The sequence below is a fragment of the Acomys russatus genome, chromosome X (assembly GCF_903995435.1).
Source record: "Acomys russatus chromosome X, mAcoRus1.1, whole genome shotgun sequence".
NCBI classification, from domain to species: Eukaryota; Metazoa; Chordata; class Mammalia; order Rodentia; family Muridae; genus Acomys; species Acomys russatus.
In genome coordinates this window covers 53,393,437-53,407,082 of record NC_067169.1, presented here as the reverse complement: position 1 = coordinate 53,407,082, position 13,646 = coordinate 53,393,437, and the positions used below count along the sequence as shown (strand labels likewise).

The 13,646-nt window shown below is 39.1% G+C and overlaps 1 protein-coding gene across 7 annotated transcripts in view; it reads left to right on the top strand.

Moving 5' to 3' along the window:
- Window positions 1-13,646, top strand: part of Phka1 (phosphorylase kinase regulatory subunit alpha 1) — a 118,473-nt gene that overhangs the window by 24,040 nt on the left and 80,787 nt on the right. For all 7 annotated transcript variants that reach the window (XM_051142268.1, XM_051142267.1, XM_051142266.1 and 4 more), the window contains exons 6-10: window positions 5,142-5,222; window positions 8,526-8,624; window positions 10,269-10,415; window positions 11,372-11,425; window positions 12,480-12,602. In XM_051142268.1, coding sequence (XP_050998225.1) covers window positions 5,142-5,222; window positions 8,526-8,624; window positions 10,269-10,415; window positions 11,372-11,425; window positions 12,480-12,602 — 504 coding nt within the window. The remainder of the gene's footprint in view (window positions 1-5,141; window positions 5,223-8,525; window positions 8,625-10,268; window positions 10,416-11,371; window positions 11,426-12,479; window positions 12,603-13,646) is intronic.

The window sequence follows — 13,646 nt, the reverse complement described above, 5'->3', positions numbered from 1 at the left end:
AACCCCCACCTGATGATATTTATGTAATCTTGAACTGTCTCTCAAAGTATGTACTATTTTACTTTTTTCTTTCTTATTTAATCAGCCTGATCCAAGCCCCCTCTCTCCCCTCCTCCCAGTCCTACCCTCATGCCTCCTCCCTCCATCTCCCTTTCTTCTTCTCAGTGAAGGAAGGCCCCCAGGGAGTATCAACCCACTCAGGCATTTCAAGTCACAGCAGGACTAGGTGCCTCCTCTTCACTGTTATATGAGATCTCTCCAATTTCTTTATGAAAGGCACTTGCTGCTCTCAACTTTCGTCTTAGCACTGCTTTCATTGTGTCCCATGTTTGAGTATGTTGTGCCTTCATTTTCACTGAGTTTTAGGAGGTCTTTAATTTCTTTTTTTTAATGAGATAATTTGTTTTATTTAAAATATCATAATAAAGGCAAAAAATCGTAAAGGTGATAGAATTTTGTTTTTTGTTTTGTTTTGTTGTTGGAGTTTTTTTTCTTTTTGGTTTTTTGAGACAGGATTTCTCTGTGTAGCCTTGGTTGTCCTAGACTCAATGTGTAGACCAGGCTGGCCTTGAACTCATAGATCCGCTTGCCTTTGCCTCCCGCTTGCTGGGATTAAAGGCGTGTGCTGGGGTTAAAGGTGTGCACCACCATGCCTGGCCTTAAATGTTTATTCATTATGTATATAGTATTCTGCCTGCAGGTCAGAAGAGGGCACCAGATTTCATTATAGATGGTTGTGAGCCACCATGTGCTTGCTGGGAATTGAACAAAAGTTCCTTTTTAAAAGAGAGATGGGAAGCTAGGGCAAAGTCAGTCCAGAAGGAAGGCCATTCTCCTCAATGAGAGAACTGCTTGTGGGCTACTGGCTTCTTGCTGAGGTGTTTAAAGATCTTGGGCTTCTCCACTCTCTTTGTTCTTTGGTAGCCGAATCCACCGCCACCTCCTCTCTTTTTAAGCTTGCCATTATGGCTGCCCACATTCAGATCAATGAAAGGAGGAACCTTAAAACCAAAAGACAGAGCAACCTGAGGCAAATTTAGGTTGTTCACATTAAATATCTGCTTGAGAGAGTGCAAGTCAGAGGCTCGGATGTAGGACTTGGTAGACTTGTGGAGGAAGTGGTTCTTTATGATCAGCTTTTCCAGCTGAGGCTGAATATCAGAAACTTTAGACCAGGAAAAGTCAAACTGATTCAGTGGAACCTTGGATTGCTTCAAGTAACATAGGAAACCCAACTCCTCAGGGCGCAGGATGAGCAGGGCGTGCCCTCGGCCATTCAGGCCCCTGGCCGTTCTACCCACACGATGAATGTACTCCTTGGGGTCGTCAGCAGGGTCGTATTGTACAATCCAGTCCATGTCCAGGCCCCTGGCGGCCACATCAGTGCACAGCAGTATTCCCGAATCTGCCTTGCAGAACTGGAAGAATGTCGTTGTTCACTTATTTTGCTTTAGCTTTAATTTCTTTCTTTATTTCCTCCCTGACCCAGCAGTCATTGAGTATGAAATTGTTCAGTTTCCATGAGTTTGTAGGCTTTCTGTTGTTTCTATTGTTGAGGTTCAGCTTTAATCCGTGGTGGTAATGATAAAATAAAAGGAGTTACTTCAGTCTTTGTATCTGTTGAGGCTTGCTTTGTGGCCAACTGTGTGGTCAATTTTGGAGAAGATTCCATGAGGTGCTGAGAAGGTTCCATGAGGTGCTGTGTTTGGACGAAGTGTTCTGTAGATAACTGTTTGGTCAATTTGATTTATCACATAAATTAGTTTCATTATTTCTATGTTTAGCTTCTGTCTCAATGACCTGTTCATTGATGAGAAAGAAGTGTTGACATCTCCTACTATTAATGTGCATGGTTTAATGTATGATTTAAGCTTTAGTGATGTGTCTTTAAGTGAAGGTGGGTGCCTTTGCATTCGGAGCATAAATTTAAGAATTGAGATGTCATCTTGGTAAATTTTTCCTTTGATGAGTATGAAATGCCCTTCCTCATCTCTTTTGACTAATTTTGGTTGCTAGTGTATTTTATTAAGCATTAGAATGAACACTCTGGCTGGGCATGGTGGTGCACACCTTTAATCCCAGCACTCAAAAGGCAGAGAGGCAGGCGGATCACTGTGAGTTCGAGGCCAGCCTGGTCTACAAAATGAGTCCAGGACAGTCAAGGCTACACAGAGAAACCTTGTCTCAAAAAAAATGGCCATTCCAGTTTGCTTCTTGGGTCTGTTTGCTTGGAATACTTTTTTTTTCCAGCCCTTTACTCTGAGGTAATTCCTATCTTTATTGCTGAGATGTGTTTCTTTTTTTTTTTTTTTTTTAAGATTTATTTATTATGTATACAATGTTCTGCCTGCATGTACACCTGTATACCTGAAGAGGGCACCAGATCTCATTATAGATGGCAGTGAGCCACCATGTCATTGCTGGGAATTGAACTCAAGACCTTTGGAAGAGCATGCAGTGCTCTTAACCTCTGAGCCATCTCTCCAGCCCGAGGTGTGTTTCTTGTATACAAAAGAATGATGGGTCCTGCTTTTGCATCCATTCTGTTAGCCTGTGTCTTTTCTATTAGGGAATTGGGTCCATTGATATTGAGAGATATGAATGACCAATCATTGTTGATTCCTGTTATTTTTATCTTGGTGGTGTTAGTATTTGTATGTGCTTCCTTTCTTTTGTTTTTGCTACTATGGAATTATTTCTTGTGTTTTCTTAGATGTAGTCAACCTCCTTGGTTTGGAGTTTTCCTTCTAGTATTTTCTGTAGGCAGCAATTATGGATAGATACTGTTTAAATTTGGTTTTGCCTTGGAATATCTTGTTTTCTCCATCTATGGTGATTGAGATTTTTGCTGGGTACAGTAGTCTAGGTTGGCATCTGTGGTCTCTTAGAGACTGCAAGACATCTTTCCAGTCCCTTCTAGCTTTTACATTCTCTAATGAGAAGTTGGGTGTAATTCTGTTGGGTCTGCCTTTATAAGTCCCTTGGTCCTTTTCACTTGCAGCTTTTACTATTCTTTTTTTGTTCTGTGGATTTAGAGTTTGATTATTGTTCCTGTTCTTGTCCCTAGGTTTTCCATCTCCGGGATTCCCTCAGTTTGTGTTTTCTTTATTGCTTCTACTTTAATTTTCGGCTTTTGAACAGTTTTATTCATTTCCTTCATCTGTTTGTGTTTTCTTGTATTTCTTTAAGGGATTTATTTGTTGTTTGATTGTATTTTTCCTATATTTCTTTAAGGGATTCATTCATTTCTTCATTAACGGTTTCTATCTGCTTGATTATATTTTCCTGTATTTCTTTTAGAGATTTGTTCATTGCCTCTTTAAAGTCCTTTATCGTCTTTATATGGTTGGATTTAAGATCATCTTCCTGTGCTTTAGCTGTGTTGATATATCCAGGGCTTAGTATAGGAGGATAGATGGGCTCTGGGCAGTGCCATATTGCCCTGGTTCTTTTTGATTGTGTCCTTGATGTTGGCCAAATGTTCCCAATGCAGGAATCCTCAGAGAGTCAGGCAGAGCCTTGGGCCTACAATAGAGTTCAGAGAAGAGCCTGCTGTTCACCTCTAGTAACTGTACCTCAGGTGGAACTGAATGTTCCTGGAGTCCCACTGGCCTCTCTGCTGGCTCTGCTGGCTGTACCCCAGGTGGATCAGGCAGGTATGGAATAGGTGGAAAGGGCTCTGCGCTGAATGTTGTCAGTGGATGCCCCCAACAGATCTCTTTGGGGTGGTAGTTGATGGGGGTCTGGAAAAACGTGCAGCTCAACTCTGCTGGCTGTGTCCCAGGTGGATCAGGCAGATAGGGAATAGACAGAAGGGGGCTCTATACTGAATGTTGTTGGGTCCCCCCACAGGTGTCCTCTAGATGGCAGGTGATGGGGGTCTGGGGCAATGTGCTCACCACTGCTGGCTATACCCCAGGTGGATCAGCAAGCTAAGGTGAATGTTGCTGGGGTCCTCTATAGGCCTCTTCAGGATCTCAAAGTATTTATTAATTAAAAGGAAAAAAGTAAGCCAGGAGCAGTGGCACACGCCTTTAATCCCAGCACTCTGGAGGCAGAGGCAGGTGGATCTCTGAGTTTGAGGCCAGCCTGGTCTACAAAGTGAGTCCAGGACAGCCAGGGCTACACAAAGAAACCCTATCTCGAAAAAGCCAAGAGGTGTGGGAGGTAAAGTGAAAAAAAGCCAGTGCTAACCAAACTATTTGGTTTTTATTGGTTTTTTTGTTGTTGTTGTTAGGGTCAAGGTCACAAAAGGCAAGATTTGAGGATCCACTATTGATTAGAAGTCACTAAGGAGTTATGGCAAGAATGAAATAGATCTTGTAGTGTATAAAAGACATAGTCAGGCATAGTTGTGTGCTTATAATCCCAACTCTTAGGAGGTACAGATATGAAGTCCAGAGTTAACTCAATTGGTTAGTTGAGTTGATTGAATTCTTAGCTTTAATGACTTTAGTGTGGTTATATTCAATGTTGATATTAGGTGAAACTATGTGAAAGGTATTAAAGGACTCATTATACTATTCTTGCAATTTCTGTTTAATTCTGAAGTTATTTCAAAAATAGAAAATATTAAAAGTAATTTTAAATATTTTTATATTACCAAAGGGATATTTATAGTTACGGCTAAGGGTAGGCTTTGGAATGAAATTCCTTAGACTTTACTATTGATTCTGTCATTTATCAGGTATATGACCTTGGGTGAGTTACTTATCTTTTTGTAACTCAGTTTCATCATCTGTAAAATGTAAGAATTAAGGAAGATAATTTGTATATTGTACATTTTCAGAACTAAGAGAGTAAGATAAGAATGTATATTTGACATAAAATACTAGCTTCTTCTTTAGCTTCCATGTGCTAGACTTTATGGGAGTCTCCTTTGGGGAAAACTTGAGAAGTATTTCTAGATGATGCGAGTTCTATTTCTTATACTTCTTGATTAAGTGTTGAAGAGACTCCCAACTTTTTAGAGGCATCAATTTGATTTAATACATTGTCAGCTCCTTAATAGCCAGTGTGGGGGGCAGTGAGTGTGTATGTAGAAAATTTGCTACTATTGACGTTTTTATTGAAGGATTATACATCTACTGAATGGTTAGTGGTTATTATTTTCTAGTTATATCTTCATTATTTTATGCCAGGACTTTGGGATATGGGAACGTGGAGACAAGACCAACCAAGGGATCTCAGAATTGAATGCGAGTTCAGTTGGAATGGCCAAGGTATATTTTCTTACTTATTTTTACTAAGTCTGGTCAATGGAGTCTGGTTTACCTCTGTCATTGATAAACTCTTAATATACATGTTTACTCATCAAACTGTTCTTTAAACCACAGACAAAACTTAGATTCCTTCATGAAACTATGAATATATAATACTAAAAACTTTTTTGTAAGTTCCAAATTTGATATCAAATGGCTTTTGTGGCATATGTCTGTTTATATATCCTACAATGACAAGTTTTAAACTATATTCACCATCTTTGTCATTGCATAAACCAAGGAAAACTCTTTTCCACACAATAGTCCAATCTACCAAGCTTGATAGCAGATCGCCCATCTCTGAATCTTCCATCTCCTTCAGTCTTCTCTCTATCCCATATTATCATCACCTTTACACTTGGCTTTTATTTTCTACTACTGGCTTTTATTTTCTCTAGATACAGTAAGAATGTATCAAATAGGACAGCAGGAGTAAGTTTAAACATTATTATGCTAAGTGTGCATAGCTAATCCACTCTTACTAAACAGTACAGATGTAGATTGGTTTTTAAAAACAAAGAGGTAAATACACTATATACTTCTTATATCATAAAGATACTGAAAGTTTAAAACAAAGTTAGGAAAAGTAAAGTATAAAAACCAAAAGGAAATTAAATACAATTCAAAGCAAAAATACTACATGGAATAAAGAGAACAAATGGGTCATGATAGAGTTTTGACGCACCCTATAATGAGAAAATATGGCCTGGAATGTAGTTTCAATTAATAAAGAACAAAATGTATTAGAAATACAAGGAAAGCATATGCAGTTATGTAAAGAAATAATTTAACAGCAAACATTGTAAGACTATGATACATGCAGCCAACCCCAAATAAGATCATAGAAAGTTCTAGGCCAGTGTTCTACTGCTGAGTTCTGTCTTGCTTATCCTTTTTATTTTGAAATCATTTTAAACTAAAGAAAACTTTCAAGAATGTTAGGAAAATTCCATACATCATTCATGCAGGGTTTATTAATATCTGCTTTAGCTTTTCCTCTTCTGGTTACACATTCATATGCATACACACTTGTGCACATACACACACATTTTTTTCTGAGCTAGTTAAAAATATACACATTACGACAATGATGAACTAATATTACTCAATACTTTATTATGTATTTCCTCAAGACTCTCTTGAAACCATGGGACAATCATCAAAATCAGGAACTAAGTAATTATATATACCACAGGACCTATTCAATTTCTAAAAATTATCCCAATAATGTCATTTATGATAAAATAAAAATCCTTGTGATACAGTATCCAGACCAGGGTAGCAAGTTACATTTATCATAACATCTTTTTTTCTTTTTTTAGTTCAGCCAGTCTAGAGCAATACTTCATAGTTCTTGACTTTTATGACACTAAGAGTTTTGAAAAATACAGAGTAGTTATGTTGGTTGATTGGTTTGGTCTTATGGCTGGAGTCTTGTGCCTACATGCTCTATCCCTGATGTAGCTGTACCTCTATCATTCACTTCATGCTGTCTATGGAATTACTAGGTTTACAGCAATTGGTAAATAGCCAAATATATTTTACTATAGGTATATTAGAGAATATTATGCAAAGATAAAGTTTTCATAAAAAGGAAAACATATATTCTATATTAATTATAAAAAGTAAGATACAGCGAAGAGCAATGGTTCATGGTAATAATCCTACTACTCAGAATACGGAGGCAGGGAGATCAGAGTTCCCACCACTTACAATACAGAGGCAGGAAGATCAGAGTCATTCTATGCTTTGTGTGTGTCTGAGGCTAGCCTTGAGCACATGCCACTATGTCTCAAAACACTCAAAAACGTTTTTAAAATTTTAAAGCAAAAAAAAAAAAAAAAAAAAAAAAAAAAAAAACCCAAAGGTGAAAAAAAAGTAAAAGAAAACATCAATAATATTAAGAGTGGGGTTGCTCCATGGGTAAAAATGCTTGCCATCCAAGCTTAGCCACCTGATTTTGGTCATCAGAACCCATATCAAGGTAAAGAAAATCCATTCTACAATTTGTCTTTTGTCCTTCACACATGCACTGTGACAAACACACACATACAAATCATATGCATGCATACATGCTCACATAGTAATAGTAAAGAAAATATGACCAGGTTAATGAGTTGGCTTAGCATGTAAAGGTGCTTGTTACCAAGCCTGACGATCTAAGCTCAATTCACAGAACCTGCATGGTAGAATAAAGAATTAACTCTCGTTGGCTTCTTCTGACCTCCATGAGCATGTTCCCCAACCGAATGCACACAAAATAAATAAATTTTGTTTAAAACATTGAAGTCTTACTTTTGTGATCAGAAAACACATGTAGAAAAGCAAGAAATTAATAATTTCCAAAAATTCTCTTGAGATAGGCTCTCACAATATAGCCCGGAGTGGCTTCAAATTTCTAATCCTCCTGCCTCAGAGAGGCACATGGCACCACACTTGGAAAAGCATGATTTCACTTATGTTTAAACCCTTAAAAATCAATTTCTTAGAAGTAGAGTCCGGTGATGGTGACTAGGATAAAGGGAAGGGGGTGGGAGGAATGATCAAGGGGTTTAAAGATTCAGGTAGACATGAGTCATGACTTCGGGGAGCTCTTACACCATAGGATCACTATAGTCTATGAAAACACATTGCATAGTTTCAAAACACGAGAACTCCTCCTTTGCATTGCCAATTAATAACATTTGTTTCAAAGCCAAATAGATTATCTTTATAGGATATTTGACTCAGTCCAGAAGCTCAGCTGTGAGGCAGCACCTAACAATTACTGGATCACCTTGCAGCCACATATCTTTCTTTTTCTGTTTTGTTTTATTTTATCATATTTAGACAGTGTCTGACTATGTCAATTTTTAGCATTTCTTATGTGCTAGTAGCATAGTTGGAGCTTCCCTGCTGAAAGAATGGTTTCCTATAAATTCACAAGCCGTGTCCAAATTACTCTTTTAAAGTATGATGCTAGACTGGATAATGACACAAACTCAATTCTAATTTTCCCTGGACAGTATGGGAGACAAAGTAAAAATCACAAGCTCTTAGGAATAAAGAATAAATGACAAAATATTTTATTTTCTGTTCCATTAAATATATTCAAAAGCAACATCATTAAATATTAATATGATACTAGGAAGAAAAGTATCATTCTTGATTTTCTTTTCTTTCTTTTTTTTTTTTTTCAGTTCTGGGGATTGAACCCTGGGACTTGTATATGCTAAGTATGTGTTCTGCCACTGAAGTTGTCCTTTCTTCCATTGCTTCTTACAGGCAGCCCTGGAAGCACTGGATGAATTAGACTTGTTTGGTGTGAAAGGTGGGCCACAATCAGTTATCCATGTCCTGGCTGATGAAGTACAACACTGCCAGGTAAAAAAATAATGAGGCAGCAAGGCACAGTGGCGCACACCTGTAATCCCAGCACTCAGGAGGCAGAGGCAGGTGGATCGCTGTGAGTTCGAGGCCAGACTGGTCTACAAAGTGAGTCCAGGATGGCCAAGATAACACAGAGAAACCCTGTCTCAAACAACAAACAAAGAAAGAATGGACCATATCATAGCAAATTTTATTCTTGCCCCGAGTCAGACTTAGCATGGGTTTTAGCTTAAAGAGAACAACCAAACATGTGGTCTTTGCCAAGCATTCTATAGGGAGATAAAGCTGATATAGCTGCCTTAGTCAACGTTATAACAGCAACTCTTATAAAGAAAAACATTTAATTGGGACTGGTTTACAGTCTCAGAGGTTTAGTCTGTTAGTATCATGGCGGGAAGCATGGTGGTGTGTGCAGGCAGACATGGTGCTGGAGAAGGAGCTGAGAGTTCTACATCTGGATCCACAGGCAACAGGAAAAGAAAGACACTGGGATCTGGCTTGGGCATCTGAAACTTCAGTGGTCCTGTTGTCTCAGTAAACATTGTAAAAGGAACCCACCATAATAGGTCCAGTTATTTACTACTGTAATATCGATGGGCTGTGGTTTCTTTTTCCAAGAATCACTTTTTGTAAGCATAAAAAGAGAACAAGATATGATCTGTGTTAAGTGTCCTGGATAGTGGTTCTGAAACATTCTTGTCTCTAGTCGGGTCGTCTCTAGGATTAGCTATTTGAAGATGTTATTGTGGTAAAAGTTCTTCCATAGCTTTGTTTATGATTGATGCCTATATTGAATGTTTTTTTCCCTGGTATTTGAAATTTCTCCTTTTCTTCTAGTCCTGATTATATCCTATAATATCCTAGTGAATATAAATTAAATTGCTAATTTTGAAACTATTTTCTGTGGCTAAAGTATGTCATGTAAGGAGAAAAGAGTCCTTCTGTGCATAGGATGAAGACTGGTGGGACTACTTTAGGGTCAGGGAAAAATGGGGTGTAAATATGAGCAAAGTGCAATGATAGACATGTTTGAAAATATAAAGAAGCCCATTGTTTTCCATGCTTGCTGAAAATTAATTTGAAAATATCTCAGGGGCATAGTTTCTCCTTCTGTACCCTGCTCAACTGCTATATTTTATCTTATTATTTTAAATTTTAAATTAATTTTTAATTTTAATTTTTTATTATTTTGTGTATATGGATTTTCTCCCAGAATATATGTCAGTCTGCATCATATTCATGCCTGGTGCCCATGAAGCCAGAAAAGAGTGTTAGAGTTCTGGATGCTCATAAATATCCCAGCTTTCCAGAAGAATAGCCAGTGCTCTTAATCACTGATCATCTTTCTAGCCTCAGCTTTTTCTCATCTAGATGCTGGGAACCAACAGGACTGTGTGTATCCCATATCTATGGAGAAGATTCTTTCCAATCAGGATGGCGAAGCACTCAGGACAGGATTAAGAAAATGGATGCTATACCAAGCAAGCTACTGTTTTTAGGGCCTCACTATTTAATAAAGTTTAGATTATTCTTCTGAAAGCTTTTGTTCCACATAATTCATTTGGAACAAAAGCTCTTAGTTTCACTTTTTAACCAAACTATTTAGTAATAAACCCTATTTTGATATGTTTCTCTTAGTCAATCCTGAATTCACTACTGCCCCGGGCTTCAACATCCAAGGAGGTTGATGCCAGTCTGCTGTCAGTGATCTCTTTCCCAGCCTTTGCTGTAGAGGATAGCCATTTGGTGGAGCTCACCAAACAGGAGATCATCACCAAGCTTCAGGTATGTCCACATGTGCCTTTCCTGTCATTAGGGCTGCGGCTTAAAGGGAGATGAAGGCTTTCAGGGCCCTTGAGTGTACCGTATGCCAGGAACCTTTTCTATTCCTAAAGTTATACTCTTATAAGTAGTTTTTCTATAAAACTCTCAAAAGCTTCTGCAGTCCTGACTGTTGGGAATGGTGCATCCACTCTAGAAAACAGAGACCCACAACTGGACAAGGTGCAGCAAGTTAGAGCCTTTGTGGCACTCGTCCTAAATTGGATGTCTTCATCAAAGCCCTCTCTTCAAGGGTCAGAGATCTATATGGAAGAAGATACAGAAAGTTTAGGAGCCAGAGATGGTGAATGAGTCAAAGAAAATACTGCCATCCAGACAAGATAGGACTGATACACACATGAACTCACAGAGACTGTGACAGCATACACAAGGCCTGCACATGTTCAAACCAGACAAAATCCTAGCATGGAGAAGGAGAAGTTGGGGGGAAAAATCCCATCTGTCTTCGTTAGGGTTTCTATTGGTGCGATGAAACACCATGGCCAAAAGCAAGTTGGGGGAGAAACAGCACTGTTCATCACTGAAGGAAGTCAGGACGGGAACTCAAACAGGACAGGAACCTGGAGGCAAGAGCTGGTGCAGAGGCCACGGAGGGGTGCTGCTTACTGACTTGCTCCTCATGGCTTGCTCAGCCTGCTTTCTTTTAGTACTCAGGACCACCAATGCAGTGGTTAGCATGCTGCAGGCATGGCCTAAGGTGGACAGCCGTGGAGAAGATACTTCTAGGAATGCTGCTTTGGAGAGGAACCTATAACACACTTCTTGCTTGAAAGGACATTGCTGCTGCTGCTGCTGCTGCACTGTCTTTGAGTACTGTGTGTTGGTAAGAGAATGATACATGTAGGCATTTGAGTCATACAGATGTACAAGCATCAGGGCCTTTTTCTCTGTGTCCCCAGGGTCGTTATGGCTGCTGTCGTTTTCTACGAGATGGATATAAAACTCCAAAAGAGGTATGTTTCTTTTCACGACAAGGAAATAAGGCAGAATTATCCTTACTCTTTGTAGCCTTATTCAGAGATAACAGTTAACTCACTGATGGAATTTTTACAAATCATTAAAAGGAATAATAAGTGATGTTTGCTATGCTTGTTGGGCTTTGCTACCAAGTTCTGACATTGTGATGGTAAATATATTAACAGTAAAGTGTCAAAAATAAATATAATAAAAGAAAGGCATTCTTTTCCTTTCTTTCACTTGTTTAGTTTAAGGAAAGAACTACTGATGGATGCTAAAATGTGTGGACAGAATTTTAAACACAAACAATATTTGCATAATCTCCAACCCTCTTCAATATTTTTGATCAATACAAAAAAGGCATCTTTCCATCAGTCCATTTTCTGTTGTCAGTGACAGTACCTCAGAGTGAGTTGTAAAATGGGTGTGCTTGGGCTCACAGTTCTTTAAGTACAAAATGAAAAGGTCCACACTTGATGATGGGTAGTCCTCTTGCTTACAGAGTCTCAAGGTGTAGTATAAGAACATTATGGCAAGAGACAGGGAGCAGTCTCTTTTGGTTTCTCTCCTTCTGACGAAGCCAAAGCTTCAGTCTCCACACTAAAAGGGCCATATTGAGTCCTGAGTAGTGCTTTGGGGAGGAACCTATACCATACTCCTTGCTTGAAAGGACGTTGCTGCTGTTGCTGCTGAGATGTTTTTCAGTACTAAGTGTTTGAGTCAGTGTTGGTGAGAGATTGATTCATCTAGATGTTTGAGGATGTGTTTCTTCCCAATCATAGATTGGTTTATCATGGCAACAAGAAAAGTAGCAACATGTTTTCATATATCTTCTGTGATACCTTATTATCCTAAGATGAGTTGTTGGAAGTTTCTTCATAGGGCACCTGCTAAGGAAGGGGGGTATGAGGATGTGGTTACTGCCTTCCTGATGCTGTCTTTGGAACAAATGGTCTGCAGTAAAGCTCCTATTGTAATACCTTTAAACTAAGAATGTACATCTAATCTCTGAGTGCCAGGGCAGACTTTGTCTATTATATTTTTGTCTAGGATCCCAATCGTCTCTACTATGAACCAGCTGAGCTGAAGCTATTTGAAAACATTGAGTGTGAATGGCCATTGTTCTGGACATATTTTATCCTCGATGGGGTCTTCAGTGGCAACGCAGAACAGGTGATGAGCTGGGAGAAGAGCTCTCAGCAAGCTGCTCTTGTGTCTTCTTTCAGTTAATGCCTGTGTCCATACTGGCTGGCTAAATGGGAAGAGACAGAGTTGTCTCCTAGAGACTCATAGCTGATAGTAGCGAATTAAGAGTTGGGAGTCTCAGATTTGTTTTTCTTCAATCCTAACCATTGAGTAATCCAAGTGTTTTCATTAACTTCTTCAGTTTCATTGTCTCCGTAGGTGAGAAAAATGTTTTCATTAGAGAAAATTATTAATAAAGATGTTAAAATGTTTACTCCAATTTCATCATCACCCAGTGTATACATGAAGTGAAGTATCACACTGTACCCCACACTAATCTCAGCGCTCAGGGTCTAAGGCACGCAGGATCATCTCAACAAATATTTCTAAAAAAGATATCCCCAAGTGATAGAGAGATGGCTCAGTGGTTAACAGCACTTGTTTGTCCAGAGGACCTGGGTTCAATGCCCAGCACCTACATGGCAGCTCACAAACATTTGTATGTATCTCCTGTTCCTGGGGATCCAAAGTCTTCTTCTGACCTCTGTGGGTAGCAGGCATGCATGTTACTCATATACATACATTCAGGCAAAATGCTCATACACATAGAATAAAAATAAATAAATCTGTCTGGGTGTGGTGGAGCACGCCTATAATCCCAGCACACAGGGAAGCAGAGGCAGGCAGATCTCTGTGAGTTCGAGGCCAGCCTGATCTACAAAACTAGTCCAGGACAGCCAAGGCTACACAGAGAAACCCTGTCTTGAAAAAAAATAAACAAATAAATATTTTAAAAAGATATTTCTAAATTTCTTTGAGCGTTCACAAATAAATAAATGCTGTAAGTTTAAAATACAGTTCCAAAGCCGGGCGTGGTGGCGCACGCCTTTAATCTCAGCACTCGGGAGGCAGGGGCAAGCGGATCGCTGTGAGTTCGAGGCCAGCCTGGTCTACAAAGTGAGTCCAGGATGGCCAAGGCTACACAGAGATACCCTGTCTCGAAAAACCCACACACAAAAAAAATACAGTTCC